The sequence below is a fragment of the Agelaius tricolor genome, unplaced genomic scaffold (genome assembly GCF_023055355.1).
Source record: "Agelaius tricolor isolate 1412-34295 unplaced genomic scaffold, bAgeTri1.0.p SCAF_16, whole genome shotgun sequence".
NCBI lineage: Eukaryota > Metazoa > Chordata > Aves > Passeriformes > Icteridae > Agelaius > Agelaius tricolor.
The window spans coordinates 18,747,538-18,770,113 of NW_027269276.1; the positions used below are offsets into that span (position 1 = coordinate 18,747,538).

The 22,576-nt window shown below is 52.5% G+C and overlaps 1 protein-coding gene across 2 annotated transcripts; it reads right to left on the reverse strand.

Annotated features, from left to right (window-relative positions):
* Positions 1 to 701: 701 nt before the first annotated feature.
* DUOX2 (dual oxidase 2) lies at positions 702 to 20,618 on the reverse strand. Of its 2 annotated transcripts, none has more exons than XM_071441000.1 (33): positions 20,555 to 20,618; positions 19,768 to 19,851; positions 17,783 to 17,947; positions 16,348 to 16,535; positions 15,050 to 15,251; positions 14,330 to 14,496; positions 14,186 to 14,246; positions 13,970 to 14,066; positions 12,987 to 13,074; positions 12,553 to 12,655; positions 12,251 to 12,414; positions 11,674 to 11,840; positions 11,402 to 11,520; positions 10,521 to 10,658; positions 9,793 to 9,906; positions 8,981 to 9,183; positions 8,608 to 8,793; positions 7,962 to 8,187; positions 7,269 to 7,362; positions 6,902 to 7,077; positions 6,619 to 6,688; positions 6,066 to 6,161; positions 5,182 to 5,360; positions 4,151 to 4,381; positions 3,828 to 3,927; positions 3,660 to 3,709; positions 3,382 to 3,509; positions 3,042 to 3,195; positions 2,673 to 2,905; positions 2,366 to 2,524; positions 2,020 to 2,175; positions 1,782 to 1,910; positions 702 to 1,354 (listed from the first exon to the last, which is right to left on the reverse strand). In XM_071441000.1, the coding sequence occupies exons 1-33, from the start codon at positions 20,616 to 20,618 to the stop codon at positions 1,232 to 1,234; spliced, it is 4,614 nt and encodes a 1,537-aa protein (XP_071297101.1). In that variant the 3' UTR covers positions 702 to 1,231. The 2 variants fall into 2 exon arrangements, with proteins under 2 accessions (XP_071297101.1, XP_071297102.1); XM_071441001.1 differs by having other exon boundaries at positions 6,628 to 6,688; positions 20,555 to 20,600.
* Between the last annotated feature and the right edge of the window lie 1,958 nt (positions 20,619 to 22,576).

Consider the following 22,576-nt stretch of genomic DNA (forward strand, 5'->3'; position numbering starts at 1 on the left):
ATTCGCTGGCCATCCTGACTCCTGTGCTGTGGGGATCCCCATTGGCATGGCTGGGGATTCACTGGCCATCCTGACTCCTGTCCTGTGGGGATCCCCATTGGCATGGCTGGAAAACCAGTGGCCATTGCAAGGTTGTTCTTACTGGGAAATGGAAGCTTGCTCTCTGTAGTCTTAGGGGGCTGTTTAGCATCCTGAAGGTTGGAGTTATTGCCACAGCTCAGCTGGTTGGGCTCCTTGTCTGATCTGCTCCCTCAGCAGGTCTTGCTGGGGGCACTGACACTGCAGGGGCACTGCTGGGGGGCAGGAGGGCTGGGGAGCATAATCAAGGGGGCTGTGCCTGTGATGCCCCACCCCTGACTCCATGTATGTCACCAGGGCAGGGAAACTCTCTCCAGCTTGGCCCATTTTCCAGTGGGCTGGAGTTAATGCTCTGTGCCAGGAGCAAGGCCAGCACTATGCCACAAGTATTACAAGTCCCCAGGTGACCAAGACCCAACCACAGGAGGCAAGAAAGTGTTTGAAGACTTCAATCAGCTTTATTTGAGCTCAACCACAGCCTGCAAAAGCAGCAGTGATGCAAAGCCAGGCATTACTTGAACAAGTACAACTGATTCCTGATTGAAGGACTGACACTGCTGGAAGAAGCCAATGCAAACACAACTAAGACTTTATGCAAACCCAGGGAAGGCTTGGAGAGTTAACAAGCAGGCACTAAAGAGTATGTGAGGAGAGCTGTTTCAAAAAGAGGGCTAGCAGGGAGCTTGCTGGCTCCTCACCCCATCTGTTCACCACATGGGTCTTGGAACAAAGTGCTGTGAATTCAGGTTGTGCAGGCACCAAGCTGCTCCCCAAAGCTGGTCAGAGACATTCCCTGAGTCCCTCAGCAGAGCAGAAGCTCTGTCCTGTGCCATGAAGGGAGCAGAGCTGGGTTTAACTGGATTGGAACACCATCATGACCCTGCCTGTGGGGCTGCAGGGATGTGTGGATGGTAGCAGGGCTCAGGGGTTCTCACTGGGGCCATGTAGGGCAGTGCTGGGATGATAAGGCTTTACTAGCACACAGGTCTCTGCTGTGTGGGTCTCAGTATCCCTGCACTCGGCTCTGGATGGCTTTCACCTGGGCAGGGTGCTGGGTGGGAGCCTGGGGCCCTGGCCACTGGAAGTATTGCTGCTAGGTGCTAGGGTGACAAAATGCAGCTGCAGCCAGAGGGTGGAACAGTGTGGGGTAGGATCAGAAATTCTCATAGTGATGTGCAAAGTAGGTCTGGTCCTTCTTGTTCATGTGCCGGCAAGCCTGCTCCACACTCTTTGTCATCCCGGGCGGGCCACAGCTGAACACCCCAATCTTCTGCACCTGGGGAAGGAGGGAGCCAAAGGGTCAGACTGCAGCACCAGTTCTCCCCACAGTCCAGCCCCCCTGGCTCTCTGACAGCTTTGGGCATGGGTGCTGGCTGAGCAGCCTGTCTCAGCCTCCAGGGGCTTTTGGGGAGGTTGTCCTATTCCCATGGAGCTGCCAGGGCCATGGAGGAAGGATGGGAACCCCCCAGCTCAGGTCAGTGGTTGCAGCTGGAGTCCTACAATAGCAGGGGGTGTTTGGCTGGTATGGGGCATTGCTGACTCCTGCAGCTCAGCCTGGCTCCAGAGGGAAAACAGGATTCCCCTTCTACTTTGTTCTTGGTGCACATGCCACTGAGGTCTCCAGGACCTTAGGGACAGGCTGGGACCAGTCCTCCACAATGGCCAGTGGGTGCACCTCCTCCTGTCCCCAGCTGAACACTGACCTCAGGGTGCACCTCCTGCAGCGAGCTGAAAAAGGGCACGAAGGGAGGGCGCCCAAAGTGGGTGATGGAGCGCAGCCCCGTGAACAGGCTCTTGTTCAGCACCTTCTGGAAGTGCCGCTCACAGATGTACTGGAAGAGAGATTGGTGCATGTCAGATGGCCCAGCACAGCCCAGCACAGCCCAGTGTGGCCTGGCATGGCATGGCCTAGCACCCTCCCCCTTGGATGCCCAGGCTCACCAGCATGGTGGTGCGCAGATCGAACTTCTCAGCCAGCTGTGTGATGTAGATGTGCACAGAGACCAAGCCGTTCTTGTCTGACTCCTCCACCTCCCGGATGATGTCTGTCAGCCACTCAAACTGCCTCTGCGTGCGTGTCACCCAGATGAAGTAGATCTGTAGAATGAGGCCCAGAGTGGGGCCAGCATCCCCATGAATGTCTATGGACTCCACAGAGGATTTTACCCCCAAAGACACCAGCAGCAGCAGGAGGCATCTCAGAATCATGAATCAATTAGGTTGGAAAAGATCTCTGAGATCATTGAGTCCAACCTCTCAGGGGGGCTTGTCTTTCAGATACTCTTACCTTCTTACACAGCAGCTTGGAGTTTATGGATGACTTGAAGACCAGGTCCTTGAGAATGGATGCGAAGGGAGTCACCCCGATGCCTCCTCCCACCAACACCGACACCTCAAACTTGTTCCATTCTTGGTGGCCCTCCCCAAAGGGCCCATCCAGGTAGAGCTGGAAGGGAGACAGCAGTTAGCAGAAGTCTCTGCTTGCCCAGGCCTTGGAAGGGCTGGCAAAGTGCCTCAGGCTTGGCACAACCCATTGCCAAGGTGCTCTCTTGGGCTCAGATGTCCCCATGGGTGACACGCTGAGCAGGGCTCACCTTGGGCAGCGTGCCGAGGAGGGCCAGGCTCTTGGGAGAGTAGAGCTCGCGGAGGCGGGTGGTCCAGGGCCCGACGGCGCGGATGTGCAGGCTCAGCGTGTCGTCGTGCGGGGCCGAGGTCAGCGTGAACGGGTGGTACTCCGTGGTGCCCAGCCCCACGCAGGCGATGCGCACCCACTGCCCGGACTTGTAGTCAAAGTCCTGTGGCCGCTGGAACTGCAGGTGGGTGACACCTGTGGGGAGGTGGGAGGGGGCTCCATTGAGTTTGAGATGCTGAGATGTTGATGTTCCTGCAGCGCTGCAGCCCCTGATGCTCTTGCAGGGAGCCTGGGCTGGGCTGGTGCTGGGTGGCCTGGGATGTTGTGGTACCTGAGGGCAGGAGCTCGGCTTTCACCACACTGATCTCCACCTTCTTCCTGCTCAGGCTGTACAGCTTGTCTGCGCTGTAGATGAGAGCTGGGATGATGAAGTAGATGTAGAAACGGGGCTGCTGGATCAGTGCATAGCTGCCATGGATGATGACCTGGGCAGGGAGCAGAACCTTTTAGCATGGAGAGTCATCACCCCAGGGATGATTTGGTGGCAGCCAGGAGTGGGGCTACCATCTCCCTTGGGACTACTTCAAGCTATTCCATCTCATCTCACTGACTTGACCTACAGGCTTGCAGCACATGGGCACCATCCCTCCCTTCCAGCCCCAATCCTTTACCAGGATGTAGAGCAGCACGTAGAGGTGGTGAGTGATCCAAAAGCCCTGGAAGCTGACGCGCCGGAAGTGGCGTGTGGCAAACACGTACATCACAGCAAGGACCACGAGCAGCAGCACTCCTGTCATGCCTGTGAGAGAAGAGTTAAGAGGGGCTCTGACTGGACTGGGCAGAGGGCTGCCCATCCTGGACACAGGTGTGCAGGTCTGTCTGCTAGGACAGACCTGGAATAGTTTGGAAGAACCACCTGGAATAGTTTGGAAGAACCACCTATTCTCACCTGGAATAGTCTGGAAGAACCACCAGTAATACTTCTGTGGGAGCTGTGACCTGGAGAAGGACAAGACATTGCACCATGGAGTGACCAGAATGAACTAAACGTTTCCATTTTCATTTCTGTCCATGCCCAGGACACTCTTGTCTGGACTCTGCTTCAAATTCCACCTACCCATCATTTGTAAAGACAGTGGAGAAAAGGCAGGACAGCACGCTGAGAGGTGTGACTGAGAAGATGTAGACATTCACTACGTGACCTGCAGTGTGGAGCACTGTAAGAGAAAAAACACAGAGAAAGAAGCATCAATTGACGTGGATGGAGATGTGTCAGACTCTGCTGATGTCCCCTGGGACCTGGAGTGACTCGGAGGACTCCTTTTCTGTAGTGCAAGGCATCTATGTCTTTGCAAGGTCTTTAAGCTTCTGTCTGGTCCTGCCAGGGGGTGATGGGCTGGTCCTCTGCTGGTGGGTGGCAATCCCCAGCAGCCCACCCACCTGAGAAAATCAGGGCTGCCATGGCAATCCAGCGGTGGAAGTCGACGGCGGCGTCGAAGGGGATGTAGTGATTGAGGAAGGTCTCCCGCAGGACAGTGATGAGGTTGCGGCACATGGTGAGCAGGATGTAGGAGTACATGAAGGAGATGGAGGCAGCTGATCCCCGGGAGATGATGATCCCCACGAAGGTGGTCTGTGCAATTCCAGTGCTGGGGGATGCAAAGGCGTAGTCTGGGGAGAGAGAGCAGAGGAGGTGTTGTGTGCCCAGCGCTGAGGGACATCACCCTCTCTGCAGCAAGGGGACAGCCACCTGTGTGGCTCCACCAAAAATGGGACACCAGGGATGGGTTTGTGTGGGGAAAGGGGCACAATGACCCAGAACTGCTGGATAACAGGGTGTCCTTGGAGATCCAGGGAGGAGAATGTCCACCTGGGAATCTGCACTTTGGGACTATGGCCTCAGATGGGGAATCCAATATAAGAGGTGTCCATAAACTGGAACGAGTCCAGTGGAGACCACCAGGATGGGTGGGAGCTGCAGGACATCATAGATCTATGTCTATGAAAGGGAAAGGCTGAGGGAAATGGGCTTGTTCAGGCTGGAGGAGATGGGTCAGGGAAGATGGCTGTCTGCAGCCATCTCATGGGCACCCAGAGCAAGTCTTTCTCAGGCATGCAGAGTGGAAGGATGTGAGGCAAGAGCACGAGTTTCACTGTAGAAAACTCAGGTTTGAATCCTTGAAATTCTCCACAGGGAGGATGGTCAAAAACCAGCACAGGCCCAGCAAGGCAGTGGAATCACCAGCCTTGGAACCCCTCACACCTTCTCTAGACAAGGCCTTCAGCAGCCTCATTCATCTTTGGGAAAGGGTTTTCTCTGAGCAGGGCATTGGACCAGACCCTTCCAGAGATCTCAGTCCAGGGGAGGACTGACACTGCTGCCCAAAGTTGTGCCCATCATGCCCCAGGAAATCCACCAGCGTTGAGGCAGGAAGCCCGTGCCCCCTCAGCAGGGCAGGGTGGGCACTCACAGTAGGCTCTCTCAGCAAAGACACCAGCAGTGATGGCAGAGAAGAGGATGACACAGACGATGTGACGCCGGTAATTCTCAACGAAGCGCTTGAACTCCTGGATCTTCTGCTGGACTCTGTTCCTCTCGTACTTCTTCCGTCGCGCTTCCGTGTACAGACGCAGCTGGTACTGGTTTGCCCTGGCAAGTACAGGAGTGCTGGTGTCACTGAGGTTTTCCTGGCAAGGAATGGCTCAGGGCCCAGGTCTGGGTTTCCTTTTTTCCCTGTCACATCAGTAACAGGGGTGACCTGCAGAGCACACCATCTGAGGGTGATCTCGGGTCAGCCTGCTCTACAATGCCTTCAAAAGCTGGTAGCAAACCTGGAGGAAGTGACTCACAAATGAAACTGTAGATGAGGACTGTAAATTTCATAGTAATATTCAGCCATCAAAAAATTATCTGCAAAAGGGGAACTTCCTTAATTGGTGCAATTAAGGCAATCCAAGATATGGCCAACAGCAACAGCAGCTGAACTGCTTCCTTGAAGAAATACTTGCTGCTGCCACAGCAGGGAGGACCAAATTCTCTCCTGCAGCGCTTGTAGGCAGCCCAGGAGAACCAGGAGGAGCATAGGCGGGAACTGTCAGACAAAACCCCTCTCTAAAAGCCACTATGCCAACCTCTGGAGTGAGTTTGGAGAGGTTTTTTTTGTAGAGGCACATCACCCAGACCCAGCTATGGCACTGTCCTGCCAAGATGGGATTCTGTAGCTCCTTGACCAATGAGTGCCTCCTTGGAGCAGCGACATTTGACTAGAGGGCTACCCAGTCTGACATGGAGGTGTGAGAAACAGCAAACAGGATAAGCCTGAGCCTCAAAAGCACAGCTGGTGAGGGGACTCACTTTCTTCCTGGTCTCTTCCTCAGTTCTTGGCCTTTTCGCTCCATGTATTGACTCACAGTGTCCAGATTTGGGTCTTTCTTCTCCTCTGAGATGGTTCTGTGGAAATAGAGCTATGTCCAGCCCAGAGTTCTATTTGCTAGGAGTGCTTGCTATAAATTTTCCCCTTTTCTCTGCTTCCCATCTCAGGCTTAGCTGGGAACGGGTCCAGCTCTTTTCTGCAAGCCTGCCTGCATTAACTCCAATTGCACATTGGTCTGGATTCACTGGAAGATAACCCCTCCATCTGAAGAGCAATGCAGGACTCCCATCCCCACACAGAGGATGCAACAGGGCTCTACAGTAGGCAATTCCCCCTTCTGGCTGTGCCTGGGGAGGGGGCTGGCAGCCCCACTCCCATGGGGCATGGAAGGGGGAGCATGCACTTCCCACCCCTTCCCCAGTGCTGGGAGCTCCAGCATCTGGTGGGAGCATTTGTTGGGGTGGAGGACAGATGTGAGCCAGGACAGGAAGAGATGGAATAGCCACAACTGTGACACTAAGGAAGGGAACTTACCCTCTTGGCTCGTTCTTTTTTATGAAGGAGACACAGTTGTGCAGATTTTGCTTGGAGACCTCAGGGATACCTTTGAGGAGACAAAAGGACAAACAGCCATTCAGAAGGTGCAAAACAAGTTTAGGAATCTCCTGTGGCTCTAAACTGGCCCAAACATCACACAGGAAGCAGCAGCTGATGCCCCATTACTGCAGTTGGCGTGGGGGTGCTGATGGGGCAGGATTTGAGAGGTGCCCATTGCCTGCAGCCCTGCAGGAGCTGGGCTGTGCCAGTGCCCACGGACCTTTGACGCAGAGCTGGGTGAGGCGCAGCTCGCTGTCGTGGTCCCGCAGCATGTAATGGAAATTCTCCCACGTCAGCTCATCCCGGTCCTGGAAGCCCGAGGCCCGGAACATGGACTCGGTCACCTGCTCTGCCTGTTCTCTCGACAGGCAGTTGTTGGAGATCTCAATGAAGGACCTGGAGCAAGGAGGTGAGATGGGAATACCAGCTGAGTCCCTCAAATAACACAGAGCAGAGTCCCAGGCCAATTTCATGGGAGAAATGGGCTCTTGGTTGCACTTGTGCACAGAAGCATGGAAACTGGGAGCTGCTTCTGAAGACATGTCTATAAACATTGTGAAAACATTAGGAGAGAGGAGGGAGAGTACCTGAGCATCCTCAGAAACTCCTCCTTGGAGAGGAACCCATTCTCATCAATGTCATACATCCTGAACATCACCTTGGATTTCTCCTCTGGGGACCCTTGTGGGGAGAGGAAGAGGCAAAGTAAAAACAAGATCCTATCATCATCAACAAAGACTATTTCATATGTTGGTTTTGAGTGTCTGGACCCTGTAGCAGTGGAGCCTCACCCTTCCACTTGACTTTCTCAAGTGCAAGGTGAAATATTGGGTAGACACACATTCTTTCTTGTGCATTATTTTTCAAAGTGTGCTTTTGCAGAACAATGATTTTTCTGGGAGTTGTTTTGATTGAATCTGGCATTCAACACCTCCACCTGTGAATCCACCATTCCAGTGGTCATTCATGGAGAATCAGATATCAGACACAGTTGCTATGACCTTCCAGGTACAGGATGCGCAGGATGTCCCTTCAGGAGAAAGGGCTGATGTGTCTGTGGTGGTGGGAAACAGCTCCCCTCATGAACCATCTTCCAGAAAATGCATTTATGTTGTCATGCCCCATAACCCAAGCTGAAGCTGTCCTGAGTGAAGGAAATTTTAACCTATGGCAGTGTCTGCAGGTTGACCTGCTGTGTGAATCATGTCCTCCACTCTGACAGAGCCTAGAAACAGGTCCAAGGGCAGCAGACAGGGGCATTAACCAGCTCCAGCTCCCACCTTTCATGAAGACCACCAAGATGTCCAGGAACTCCCGAAAGGAGATGTAGCCATTGCCATCTTTGTCAGCCAGGGAGAACATGGACTCCACGAACATGGAGTGCTCTTTGAGCCCCAGGGCTTCAGCAAACTCAGCCCTGCTCAGCTCACAGGTGAGAGACTCCCTTGCCTTCTGTGAAGATTCAAAGCTGAGCTCCCCAGCATCGGATCTGTCGATTTCCAGCACCTGCAGGTTGTGTCCCACAGAAGAAATGCTGTGAGTGATGGCAGAGCAGAAGGCTGGTGTTTCCTTCCTGACCTATTGCACAAAGACTGGTGGCTCCCTGGCACCAAACTCATGGCAGATGCCATGGAGAAAATTCCATGTCCCTCCTACACAATGTGACTTTTCACACTCCACATGACTGACCCCTCTGGAGACCTGTTACATCACCCAATAGTCTCTTTGCCACTTTAGACACCTGTATCACTGCAGGAGATCTCCCCTTGTCTTCTGCAGAGGAAAATGTATTTACTGGAAATATTGGCAGCTTCCTTGTGTATGATTTACCAGCTCTTCCCGAAAGCACCAGCACCAATGTTCATTGTTTAACCAATACAGAAATACCTTCCCCCATGCAGAAGGGCTTGCTACACCTCTACACACCTGAGCAAACAGGTGCCTGAAGAAAGTCTCTAAAATTTGTTTTCTCTGCTCCTGGGTGACTGCCCGTTTCATCAGGCTCTGCTCCTTCATCTCAGACAGATGCAGGTCAAATCTGCTCTCCTTCAAGTAGTCTCTGAGCTTCCCAACAAAGATGCTCCTCTCGGCCTCCCCATTGAAGAGCAGCACCTGCAAAGGGCCCACAGACTGGCTGTGATCACCACAGGCTCAGCTCCATGGCATTTGCTGGACCTGGTGGTACTCAGGAGGCCATGATCCCCCTCCAAGGCCTTACAGTGCTCCCAGTTCCCCCAGCTGGGTGGTGCAGAGGACTGTGGAGCATCCAGAGCAAGGTGCCATCACCCATGGCACTTACCAGGTCATACTCCTTGGGGCTCTTCAGGAGCAGAGCTTTGTTCCCTTTGTTGTTGGAGAGGATCACCTCCACTCTTGGCTGGGCTTTCAGGTTGATGCTCCGGAGCACAGACCCTCTGCTGTCCAGCACTTTGAGCACTTTCTCAGCTTGGAGCTGAATGTAGACGGGACAGTTGTCTGTCTTGGGCCCATGCCACTCCATGGCTGGTGGGAGAGAGCACAGGACTCAGCTGGAAAGGTTCCTGCTCATCTCAGAACCTCCTGCACTGAGAGGCAGTTTGGGAGTGATTTCATGACCAGGAAGGTCTCTTAAAGGAATAATGATATCTCTTACTGCAGAGCTCAAGCACATGGACACAGGAGGAGTACAGGCTATGGAGCAGGGAGGATTTTTTCAGTGTGCAGAGTGAGGGGGGGATACTGTCCCTGTCCTGGAGCTACTGGTGCAACTGCTGTGCACAGGTTTCCTTCAGGCAAGGTGTGGTCTGGGGAGGATTTGAATTAGAAGGGCACAGGAGGACTCAGGTTGGAAGGAGCTCAGGTTGGAAGGGTATCTTGCCCAACCTCCTGCCCAGAGCAGGACCAGCCACATGTCAGGCTGCTCAGTGCTGTTTCTGGTCAGGCCTTGGGTAGGATGGGCTACCAAGCTCTCTGGGCTCCCTCCCTGTCCCGCTGCTTGACTGTGCTCCTGGGGAACCAATTCCTCCTTACATCCCATGTGGGTACAAGCCCCAGGCACAGCCCTGCCCCAGAGAGTGCCCTGGCTGCAGCAGCAGCACCAGATGCCACCGCAGGGCTGCCAGTGCCACTCACCGTGTACGGCCTCGCCCGACACCTCCCTGCGCACGCTGGTGCCCTGCTTCCTCTGCAGCTTCTGGAAATCCCTCTTGCGGAGAGCAGCAACCACCCAGGCCACAAACAGAGTCACTGGGGACACAGGGGAGAAAGGGGCATGAGTGTCACAGACATGTTTCATGAAAAAACTTTTCTTTAAGATTTTTCCTCCTGAGAAGCTGAGAGGCCTCAGGAACAAAATGTAAACATTGATTATCTGCTGCTGTGGAATGCAACAGGTGCATCTGTGACTGGCCCATGTTAGATGTTTCTAATTAATGGCCAATCACAGCCCAGCTGGCTTGGATAGAGAGTCTGAGACAGAGCTTTTGTTATCATTCTTTTCTATTCTATTCTTAGCCAGCCTTCTGATGAAATCCTTTCTTCTATTCTTTTAGTATAGTTTTAATGTAATATATATAATAAAATAATAAATCAAGCCTTCTAAAACATAAAGTCAAATCCTCGTCTCTCCCCTCATCCTCAGACCCCTGTGAACACGGTCACACATGAGAGACCACAGAGCTCCTTACCCCCTTGGCTCCCTCCTGGTGCCCAAGGGCCCTGCCAGCTCAAGCACCTCAGCAGAGACCAGGACTCAGCAGCTCCTGCTGGGAGGTGCTTTGTCCATGGGCACTCAGCCCCTCTCTCTGGTGGAGAGGTGGAAGAGGAGGAGAGTGACAGGAAGAGGAAACAGAATGACAAACCCAGGGGCAGGCAGCAGAGGACAACGATGATGATCCCGAAGCCTGCGCCACTGCCTGCAAAGTAGTCCAGCACCATCATGGGCGTGCAGTTGGCCAGGAGTTGAGCTGTCAGCTGCTGGGGCTGGGGGCACGGGTCCCCTGCAAGGGGGAAACAGGCTGTGAGTGTCATTGTGCCCAGCTCACCTGCATCCCCCCCAGGAGCCTCTGCATTAAGATGTTGATGGGGTCATGGCTGAGTGACCCAGCAGTGCAGAGCTGGAGTGCTTGATTTAAACTCCACCTCTTGGGGACAGCCTTTGGGTTTGGGTTCAACTTTTGCCTGCCACAGCAAACCAAGCACAGAAATGGACTCAAGTGCTCTGCAGGTTCAGCACCATCCCCTCTCCTGTTGGGATGGGCTGACCAAGACCAGAGCAATCTGGGGCTCAGAGCCTACACTCATCTGGATGCTGCAGGAAGTCCTCCTGGTGTGACAACAAGGAAGACACACCAAGGGAATAAAAGCACCTTGCAAGGTCTGGAACATTGCCCACATGTAATGCTTACAGTAAATGGGAAGATGTGGCAAGATTCCAAGAGGAAAAGGCATTTTGCCAAACAGTAATATGAATTTTTCCCTTGGGATCATGCCTGCCTGCACTACAGCCCTCTTTCAACATCTACATCATGCATCAACATCTTGCTCACAAGCAACCCCATGCGTTTTGTGCCCATTTTACTGGTTTAGGGTCATAGCAGGTGTGAGGCCTGAGAAACTCCAAATCTGATGTGTTCCCTGTGCCATTTTCTCACCAGCTGTGTCACTGGGATGGCTCTGTTTCCCTTGCTGCCTGGCAGGAGCCAGTCCCCCCCTGTGCCCTCCCATTGCAGGGTGCACTCACCCTGTCTCCAAATGAACACGTGGGGCTGGAGCTCTGTGGGTTTGGCAGAGGTGACAGAAGTCAGCACGCTGTGAAAGGTGGTGTTACGGATCTCCCTGATCTCCTCCTCTGTGAACAGCCTGGGGAAAAGGACATGGAGACAAGTGGTTACCCCAGGTGTCACTGACCAGCATCAGGAGGGAGCTGAGGAAGCTGGAGGATGCTTTGTCCTCCAGTTTTCATGTGTTACTGGGGTTTGCAGAGCAGCTCCCAGACAGGGACAAGGCCATTACCCATTCTTGGTGTTTTCGAACCAAAATCTGTCGCCATCACGCAGGCGCAGGAACTGCTCCAGGATGATGGTAGAGAAGAGGGAGCCACCAGCCTCCAGCATGCCTCCAGGGAGCAGCTCCAGCCCAGCCAGGTTGTTGCCATACAGGGCAGCAACCTTCTGCAGGACCTGGTGAGAAACCCCCACCACACATCGGTGAGCACAGGGAGTTCTGCCAGGGCACCAGAAGTGTTGGCAAGCTTTAGGAGGTGTAAGGAATGTGCATTTCCCAGGCACCACACACATCTGTGGGCTGGGAGGATGCTGAGCCTCACACAGCCTGGAGCCCATGGCTTGAACTTGAGCAGCTGAGCATCACTCCCCGGGTATCTCAGCTCTAGGAGGAGCAGAGTGCCCGGTGGCACAGGAGTGTAGCACTGGATGGTTTATTCATGCCATGAAATTACACAGTTACCCCCCTGCAGGCATGAAAATCACCCAGAGCAGGACATGCACTGATCTTCCTATGAAGCTGCAGAATTCAGTTCCTGCCTGGAACCCATCACCCTTTGTCCCACATACATTCCTTGCCCTGTTACCTGTGGCTCCAGGTGTGGGGCAAGGTTTGACCAGTTCTGGAGAGGTTCCAACCCAAAACGCTGCCGGACTTGGTTATAGGTGGGCAGGCCAAAGTCTCTCCCTCGCTGGATCCAGTTGGCCACGTAGTCGGAGCGGGAGTACCTCAGGGGCCCGTACCAGTAATCTGTGGGGGCACATGCTTCGTGTGTCTGTAGCTCTCTGCACCTCCATGAAAGAGGCTGAGCTGTGTGGCTGGGTGCTGATGAAGGAGGAAATGGGACCTGCCTCCCCACCCTGCCCAAGGCACAGCTGCAGTACAGACCTTGCAGATCTTCCACCACAACGTTGTCCTCCCGCTCTGCTATCTGCGAGCTCATTCCCAGCAGGAGCTCGTCCACATCTTCTGCCTGCTGCAGCCCGGGGCTCTGACAGGCACAGGAAGAGCAAGTGATTCCTCTTGCACAAGGGAGAACAGAAAGCAGCCCCACAACCCTGAACCGGTGCCCCCAGGGGTGTAGGGGAACCAGGGACCTCTTCCAGGCTCATTTTCTCCACATCAGCTCAACCTCGAGGTCTGGGCCTGACACAGCTGAAGGCTGGGGATGCTGGATGGGGAGGAGCTCTCACCCCTTGTCTGGCTGTCATGCTCTGCACCCAATTTCCCTTACAGACCCCTGTGGAGTGCCCCATAACACAGAGTGAGGGATGAAGTCCCCCTTCCACATCCTCAGGACCCCCGTGCTCCCTGCCCTGTACCTCTCTGCTCCAGTAGCTGTTGCAGAGCCGCACTGCTGGGAACGAGGCACCGGAGACAGACACGTTCTGGAACCTGCACCTGGTGTCCCTGCAACAGCAGAGAAGGATTGAACCTGCACCTGGTGTCCCTGCAACAGCAGAGAAGGATTGAACCTGCACCTGGTGTCCCTGCAACAGCAGAGAAGGATTGAGCCCACAGCCTGAGCCAGGGCTGCCTGCAGCTGCCAGGGCTTGCCTGTCTCAGCTGGGACATGGGGAAGGGACAGAGACCATCTGCAGGAGTGACGGAGGGTAGGGTGGTTGGGAGAGATGGAGATGAGAGATTTGGGATGTTAGGTTGTGGAATTTGTGATTTATTGTAAAGGGTGTGGGTGCAGGGGCCCTGCTTGGAGCTGCCAGCCACAGCTCACAGGCTTGAAAGAAAAGAGTGGTAAAGAGAATGAGAGAGAGAGAGAGAGAGAGAGTAAAGGAGGATAAGAGAGAGAGGTTCTTATTACAATACAATAAATCTTTTTTGTGTTGAATATTCTAATTTTTGCTAACTCATTTAGTACAGTATATAAATTTTATAGTATTTACATACAGTTTATAAGAATTATTACACTACTAGATTGTGTTACATTTTAAATTTTAAAAATTACTCTTTGGACTTTTTTTGCTGAGTTAGTAGGGTCTGCTCTGACTTTTGGACTTGCTTGTAAGCAGAGGGTATTGTTTCATGAAAAGGGGACTACTTTTAGCTGGTCAAACTATTTTTTTTTCAATTGTTTAGTAACTAAGGCATCTCAAAGCTTGCTTTCATTTCAATTTCACTTATAGTTTCTATATTCTCAAAATCTTTTTAAATCATATTTATAATGCTTTCTTTCATCTTCCCCAACGACCATCCCAACAATGACCATTCCCAGTCACCAGCCCAGCTTGGGCACTCCCTCCCCTCACACGGGCACTGCGGTCCCATGGTCCCACCAGGCTGCTCCTACCTCTTGTAAACTCCTGGAGGCACCATGGTGGCCAGGAATTGCCTGGCAGCTGCCACAAATTCAGGAGAGATGCTGGGGTCCAGGTGCTGCTGGTAACCTGTGGGGCAGCAGCCAGGCTGGAGGCAAAAGGAGCCAGGCCCCCTCTCCCTCCCCACCCACCAGCTCCCCTGGTCCCCCTGCCCTGCTCCCAGCCCTCCACTGCCTGCCCACCCTCACCTGGGTACTCGGGGACCCGTGTGCCCAGCAGGGTCGGCAGCCACTCGTACAGAACGATGCTCTAGGGAACAGGGAAAGTGGGTCAGGGCAGAACCAGGCAAGATCTTGGGGGTCCCAGCAGAGCTGGGGGGTCCCAGCCCTCACCTGGAAGGTGGCGATGACCCTCTTGCGAGCGTGCTGGAAGAGATCCTCATCAGACCAGGCAGGATGCTGCTGGGCCAGGGCTGCGGCCACGTGGTTGTGGTAGCGGAACCAGGCGATGCTCTCAGCCTGCAGGAAGGGGTTCTCATTCCCCCAGGCACTCCCCAGGTCTGCAAGAGCCACCACGACCGTCACTGGGGCTGTCACCGCTGGGTCTAGCTTTGCCCGTGGCTGGAGGAGCTCACCCAGCCCTGTGGGTCCAGCCCAGTGTCCCCTTGTCCCTGGAGGAGCTCACCCAGCCCTGTGGGTCCAGCCCAGTGTCCCCTTGTCCCCTTGTCCCTCCTTCTCCCCAGCCAGACCAGCAACCTGGGCCAGTGAGAAACAGCACCAGGCCCCCAGCATGACCAAATATTGGGCAGGTGAGGAACTCAAAGCAAGCTGAGAGGGTTTGTGTCAGCAGCATCCCTTTCCCCAGAGGAGTTCAGCTGGGATCAGAGCTGCTCTCTGACATTGCCACCTGGCATGTGGCCTCTGGAGCTTCTGGTGTGTCCTGCTGGGGCTCAAATCTCCCACCCCCTTGGGAGACTGCCTGCTCCCCCACAGCCCTCCTGATCCACCTATCCTGCCTCTCTGCATCTTCTGCCCTTTCCCCTTTCCTGGGCTCAGCTCCAGGCCCCCCTGCTCCCAGCCAGGGATGAAGAGCCATTGGGATGCCATCCTTACCGTAGATCCCTTGGGGACCGCCCTGTCCCGTGGATGGATCCAGTGCCTTCCACATGGGCACCCTGCCGTCCGTCTGCCTCGGGAGGCTCCCGCTGGGCCCTGCTGCCAGCTGTCCCCCCTGGAAGCTCCTCAGGGCATCGCTCCAGGAGTGAGAGGGGCCGTAGATGGAGCTGCCATCCAGCCAGCCCGTCACCCCGTTGGTCTAGGGCAGGCACAGGGAAGAGGCATTAACAGGGGCCAGGGTTTCACTGGAAAGGTGTAAAAAAGAGGTCTGGAAAGCCCCAGTCTGTCTCTTTTGTTCTTGCAAAGCAGGCTGCTTTAACCTCATTTTAACAAGAGCTCTCAGAAAGCAAATACATACGCAGACAATCTCTATGCAAACTTCAGGAGTTAGTGCCAGGTAGAGGAAATAACCAGGTACAGGCTTTTCAAAATTACATTTGGGATTGTTTTTTCCCCAATTGTTTTGGCTATGCCCAGAAGCAGACATCTGTGAATCCCTGTGTAGGCTGGAAGGGGACTAAATCCATCTCTGGGGAAACTGGGAACACCAAAGCTTTCCCCTCTGATCTCACAGTAGGAAGACCCAGTATCCTGGAAGCATGTTGAACATCTCCCCTGCCAAATGTTTACATGGAAACATGCTTTTTATTCTGAAAACATGCTGGAGTTTCCAATTTTTTAAGCTTTTTAATATTGATAAAAACATGACTTGTTAAACAGGTCTCTTCAGGGTTTGTCATGTGAAAGGTTTAGGGGGATGTTTCACTTTGGTGATTTTGGCTGGGGAGATCTCCAGCATGAGAAAAATCTGGGGAACACAAGCAGAACAGCAAAATCCAGAGAAATTGGGGAAAAAACTGAATTTATTTTCCAAAATTACTGAAATTCAGGGAATTCTGAAATTCACCACAACTTTGTGACAGTGCCAGCTCAGCTTTGTGATACATTATTAAAGACAGGACTTGGTGCCTAAAACAATGTGCAATAATTAACTAATCTAATTACCTTTTAAAATAATTAATAAAAACAATGTGCAATAATTAACCAACCTAATTACCTTTTCTTCATTCAGGAAATGCTTTGACCCTGGGCAATCACTAGCATTGCTCAATGTGAAACCTGGAAGCTGACTTTGGGTTCATTTAGTTGGTTCAAACGCTTGAGAGATGTGTATTTTTAGGGATGTAGTAGCGCTCTCCTTTTATTTTTGTAAATTATATTGGGTGTTACTGACCCCAATGGTGGGTGGAGAAGAATTTGGGCAAAAGGCAAAGAGCAGAGGAGAGCACACCTACCTGTTCCCGGGGGCTGTTGGGGCTCTGTCCCGTCTCTGCTGCCCAGCGCGCGCGCTGGAAGGGCAGGACCACGTCTCCAGTGCCAGCAGGGTCAAACACGGCGTCGCCAGAGGGGATGTGGATGTTGAGGAACTCAGCAGGACAGCCAGGTTTCTCTGTCTCCAGGATGTCCAAGAGCACGTGGAAACCTGGCAGACACCAGAGCGTGGTCAGCAGCTGCCAGCACGGGAGCAGGGCATCAGGAGGGCAGCTGTGGGCAGGCTGAGGGGACCACCACGAGCAGCCAGGGTGACCCAGACCAGGCTGAACAGGGCTGGAAGGAACCTGGCGCTCTGGTACAAGATGACCATTGAGATCCCTCCCTTCCAACCCAAACATTCTATGATTTCCCAGAGACAGACCTAAGACTGGAGACCTAAGACCCCGCTGAGCTCCTGGGAGACTGAAAAAACTGCTCCAGCTTGCAGCAGAGTAGCCCAGCACGGCTCTTATCGCATCTGTCCGGTGTTTTTGCTGTGGGGCAACTCCGCTGCTAGAAGAAATGAGGAAATTCCCAGCTGACAAATATCAGCACTTGGGTCAACTGGCAAAGGTCACCAAAAGCCCACAGGAACTCTCCTAGCTGGACAGTGCTGTGGTGAAGCCATATCCTCTCGGGGGTCTCTGTGGTCAGGATGACCCCCAGGTGTGTCAGAGAGTTTCTTTTCCCAGCCTGGCAACCAAAGAAGGAGTTGGGATTCTTCTGTTCTGGTTTTCAAGGTTGTTTATTTTCTGTTATCTATAACATTCTTTCTCTGACCTGCCGAGGTCTGTCTGGGTTGAGGCACACTGACCGCCTTCAGTTATCTTTTATACTAAAAACTACATGTACACTACTTACAGTAATTTCCCAATACCTATCACCTATGTCAGACAGTGAGTTTCTACTCTAAACCAATCCAAAAGTGCCACCACCACCCAGAAGATGGAGGCTAGGAAGAAGGAGAAAAAAGGGCAAGGCACACCCGAAATTCCTTCATCTTGGGACCCCAAACCCCCATTCTAAAAACCCCAAAATTCTACTTTTCCACCCTGTGACAAACTAACTATCATTCTACTTAAACTTTTGTGGCTTAGAAATCCTCGTATAAGGTTGGTAATTTTTTCCATAGCTCAAAATCAAAGGCACAGGGCTCTTGGGCTCTGTGCCAAGGTCTCTGAGCCCCCTGGCAGGGGCTGGAGCCATCCAGGACAGCCAGAGGGATGTCCTGGGTTCCAGCAATACCCAAGGAGTGTGATACCCACAAGTGTCTGCCGGGTCTGATATCCACACGTGGGTCTGCTGCGGAGCGCTGGGCGAGGAGCGCTCCTATGCACAGCCTTGGGTGTGTGACAAACCAACATTTTTCCACCCAAACCACAGTTTTTGCAGTGAGTGTAAGGCCCCGTGTCTTACCAAAGAAGACAGCCAGCACGGTGGTGTTCCTGCGGGAGGGCAGCCCCGAGGGTCCCCGTGCCAGGGCGGTGCTCAGCTGGCGCGCGTTGGGCACGCGGGGCTCCTGCAGCGCCTGGTACACGCCGTCCGCAAAGCGCGCCGGCAGCAGCCGCAGCAGCCTGGCTCCTGCAGCACCAAAACACAGGGCACCTTGGGTCATGTGGGTGCTGTGCCACCCAGCCATGGCAGGACACGTGGATGTGTGCTCAGTCCCAGAGGACAGCGAGAGCATGGCGTGGTGTGACCGTGTTCACAGGAGTCCGAGGATGAGGGGAGAGAGGAGGATCTGACTCCATGGTTCAGAAGGCTGATTTATTATTTTATGATATATATTATATTAAAACTATACTAAAAGAATAGAAGAAAGGATTTCATCAGAAGGCTGGCTAAGAATAGAATAATAAAGAATGATGACAAAGGCTTGTGGCTCAGACAGAGAGCCCGAGCCAGCTGACTGTGATCGGCCATTAATTAGGAACAACCACATGAGACCAATCCCAGATGCACCTGTTGCATTCCACAGCAGCAGATAACCATTGGATAACCATTGGATTGCAGATAACTAATTTTAATAAAGATTACATTTTGTTCCTGAGGCCTCTCAGCTTCTCAGGAGGAAAAATCCTAAGGAAAGGATTTTTCATGAAAGATGTCTGTGACAGCGTGGGTTCTCAGAGTGGCCAAGAACATCCAAGGTTTGGTGGCATTGCCCAGAACTGCTTGCAACACTGGAATCAGTACTCTTAGAGCCAGGAGGGACCCTCATCTCTTCCAGTTGTCCTTCTCTTGTCTGTGGGCTTCCCTGCTGCCTCCTGAAGGTCTGGGATGGTGCTCCAGTGAGTAACTGGAGTGATGTTGAGCTGCCCCATATAAACAGTGTAATCCTACAGATTATGTAGTGTTTTCCAGCACCATAGGGAATAGCAGAGGGAGCAGCCAGAGACAAGTGTGAAGATGAGAGAGAAACACCCTGATTTTGCATACACTGCTGGTCCCAAAACTGAAAGGCCCAGAAGCAGGAGGTCATTTCTCACTGATTTTAAAAACCTTGTCACCAGTGTGGTGGGCTCCATTTACTGGAGCTCCCCAGAACTGGGGGAAATCCTGAATTCCTGCCTTAGTTTGTGGCTTCGTTTCTGTATGTCCGTTTCCAAAAGTTAAGGTCTGATCTGTCTACTCTAGAAGAGGAAGACCTGGTCTGTCAGGGCTGGTTTTTCCTGTCAGGCTTTGGTGTTACTAAAGGCTGGTGACACACATGTCATGTGGGAGAGCCCTTTAGACTCCAAACTGTGCAACTGCCACTGCATTTTGTGCCAGTGTGTCACCAGAGCAGTGACCAACCTGCCAGAAATGAGGATTCAGAATCTTCAGTGTTTTAAGTAAGATCCTGCCTGATCTGTCCTGGTCCCTGGCTCAGGGACATCTAGAGTTGAGCCCATGGCTGTAGGCATGAGGAAACAGTTCACCAATGGCACAGGGAAATCCCAAATGCCTCTCCCAGTACATGGTATCACTTCTTGGTAGGGCAGAAAATCAAAGGTTCAGCATGCCTGGACCATGAGTTCTTCTGACTTGTGTTGAATCCTTGTTGAACTGTGTGCTGATTTTGGCTAAAGATGTTTTTTTGCAGCTCTGGGATCCCTGACCACCACAGAAACACCTGCTGAGAAGAGCTGAGTCTATTCTGAGATATCTCATAAAGGCACAGCTTTGCTCTGGGGCTGATCCAACACCAGCATGACCTGGGCAGCAGCAAAATGTGGCAATGCCAGACATGGGCAGTCTGGCCCCTGCATGCTGCTCCCACAGGGCTCTCAGCTGCCTCTAGGGACCCTGAGAGGTGGCTTTATCTGCTGACCTGCCTGCTTCAGGCTCAGGTCAGGAAGCCCAGTGCCCGAGGGGCAGCTCCCCTTGCCCATGCCACCCCTGCCATCCCTGGCACTCACCCACAGAGCCGTGGCTGTGGTGCTGCAGGTTGTTGTACCAGCCATCGTAGCGCTGCACCTCCCACGAGATGCTCTCCTGGGCTCCTGGGACAGACAGAACCCACCCCATGAGCAGCAAGAAAAAAGCATGGAACAAGCATCACCACTAGAGAATTGTATTTATATTGGGATTTTTTTCCCATATTCTTTCTGAAACTTCCCAATTATGCAGGTTTTCAGACAAGTTTTGCACTCCTTTTGAGGGACAATAGCTAAAATTAGAAACTCATGTGTGTGATCCTGATGTTCCCAGATCAATTTGTGGCCACCACTAGTCTAATCCCAAAAGACATTCCTTTTCTCTTTCTCTCTCACTGGATCAGAAACCTCTCCTTACTTCTGACTCCTACAATGTCCATGTGAGTCAAGGAAATACTTGGCACTTTTGCATCAGCCTTATTTCCTTCATGTTAATTTTTATTACTTTTACTTTTTATTTTGCTAATACTAGCAAAGCCTTCCAGCTCCAGCTAACGAGCTGTGCACTCAGCTGCCATAGAGCAGTCTCTCCACCTGCACTTTGCTCCAATTTTTTCTTATCTCCTCACAAGCTGCATCACAGAATCATGGAATTTGTGTTGGAATGGACCTAAACACCACCTGGTTCCATTCACCCTGCCGGGGGCAGAGACACCTCCACAAGAACAGGGTGCTCTGAAATGATGTCCTGGGGTCAGAGGAAATTCCCCTGAGGGGCACCAACTCCCCAGGATCTCCCCTTGGGTTCCCCTCCCCAAATCACACTTACCCCCCAAGGTCCATGTTCCCACCAGAGCCACAACCAAGCTCAGCATCGCTGCTGCAGGTTCCATCAGTCCTTGGAAGCAGAGAGCTGCAAATGGAGAGGAGAAGGGAGGGAGCTGCAGGTGGGCTCTTCCCAGAGGCTGGAAATGTGGAAAGAGCAAACCTCAGCTCCTTGTTGTGGTTTGTGCTGCTGGGTAAAACCTCACTGCTGCCATCATCCACCAGCAGTGCCTGCTGATTTGGGCTCTGGGAAGTTGGCAGGAGTTGTGTGAGACCCCATCACCTTGGGATGTGTCAGCTGGCCTGAGAACCCCTCTCTGCTGGAGCAGGAGCAGTGGCCCTGCCTTGGGGTGTCCCAGTGCAGACTCACAGTTCACCATCTGCTCTGTTACACAAAACCCTTCATAACAGAAACAGGCACTTTTCAGCTGGGAATTTTCCCTGCATTGACCCATCCAGGCAAATCCAGCTGTGAACATGATGGAAAAGCCTCAGCACTCAGTCAGACAGCCCAAAGTGTGTGATGGGACAATCTGATCCCCTCTGAGCTGACCTGATGGCCATCCCTCCTGACCAGCCTTTCTCATGGTGCTTTACCATCCCCTTTCCACAAAAACCCTGGATCCAGAGCAGATTCCACCACTGGGAACTGAACATTTAAAATCCCAGGCAACACCTGGCAGAAGAGAGGGATTCTCAGTTCTGAATTGCAAAGTGACTTAGAGTCACAAATGTGACAATTCCACCTACCACTGGCTTTCCATGCACAGAAATGCCAAACCTGAATTTAACTCCAAGACAGGGTTTTCCACTAAATATGGCTCTTTGTCCCTGGTTCAGTGTACATCCAAAGATCAGCACTATTTCAGAAGAGCTGTGCTGCCAAGAGATGCAGCAACACACAGGTTTCAGCTTTTTCTACATCACTCTGTCACATCCAAATTGATGTTTCTAATTTTTAATTAATTTAAAAATTAATTTTTTTCATTAATTTAATTAAAACTGAAATAAAACCTGGTTTTGGAAAGGCTTACACATTTCCAGCAGCTTTGTAGGTTTTATATTTGATTTACTGAGAATTGCAGTGGGGATTTTTCACCTATAACTCCCAGTGGTGCAAACTGCAAAACACGATCCCATGTTGAACTGTCTGCTTGGAAAACAAAGAGATCTTTGACTTAAATAAAACAAACTGATCTGAGACTTAAATATTATCATTTGCACTCACATTGGTTACACTCATCAATTTAAGGACTCATCACCAGGCTATGAGCAGAGCATGTAACCTGTGGTCAGTCCTTCTGCCAGACATTCCTGTACTTTTGGTTTTTTGCATTAGAAAATAAGTTGTATCTCAAGAAGTGACATTTCCATGCTCCTTGACCATCACCACAGCTCTTCCATCCTTTCCACCTCACAGCCCTGTGCTGAGCATGGTCTGGGGGATGTGAGATTTATTTTGTGCAGCTGGTGGGAACCAGAGGCTCTGTGAGCCCCATTCTGCACAAAGAACAGGAAAGTTTGGCTCCCAGTGAGTGACACATGGAGGTGCCTGTGATCTCTGGCAGAGGGGCACAGTGCTGTCACCATGGCCACAGGGACAGGACTGTCCTGCCTGGAAGCTCTGCCTGGTGAAGCAGCTCCTTCCCTGGGCAGGACAGCAGCTGCTGCCTTGTGCAGAGAGGCCTCCAGTGCTGCAGAAAGGGAGATCCCAGAGGCACAGCTGGATTTATCAGACACAGCTGGATTTATCAGACACAGCTGGATTTATCTCCTCCTGACTCCAAATGTGCAGCTGCCCCCCACCCAGAGCAGGGTCTGAAGGTGCCACAGACGTGGCTCAGGAGACACAGAGCAGAGCCAAGGCTCACAGCACATCACCACAGCCACAGCACATGTCACCTCCCCTTTCCCCCTGGCTCTTCTCACAGAGTGCCAGCACAACAAGTGTTTTCAAATTCCTTCTGTCACTGAGCACACCTCCCTTGTCCTCAGGTGTGGGAATGACTCTTGTCCCAAGCCGTGA

Coding starts and splice junctions, on each gene's coding strand:
- DUOX2 (XM_071441000.1), bottom strand. CDS start 20,618: ATGGAACCTGCAGCAGCGATGCTGAGCTTGGTTGTGGCTCTGGTGGGA. Junction 13,075..13,969: donor CCTCCAGGAGTTTACAAGAG/GTAGGAGCAGCC, acceptor CTGCTGTTGCAG/GGACACCAGGTGCAGGTTCC. Junction 11,521..11,673: donor TTCGAAAACACCAAGAATGG/GTAATGGCCTTG, acceptor CCTTTTCCCCAG/GCTGTTCACAGAGGAGGAGA.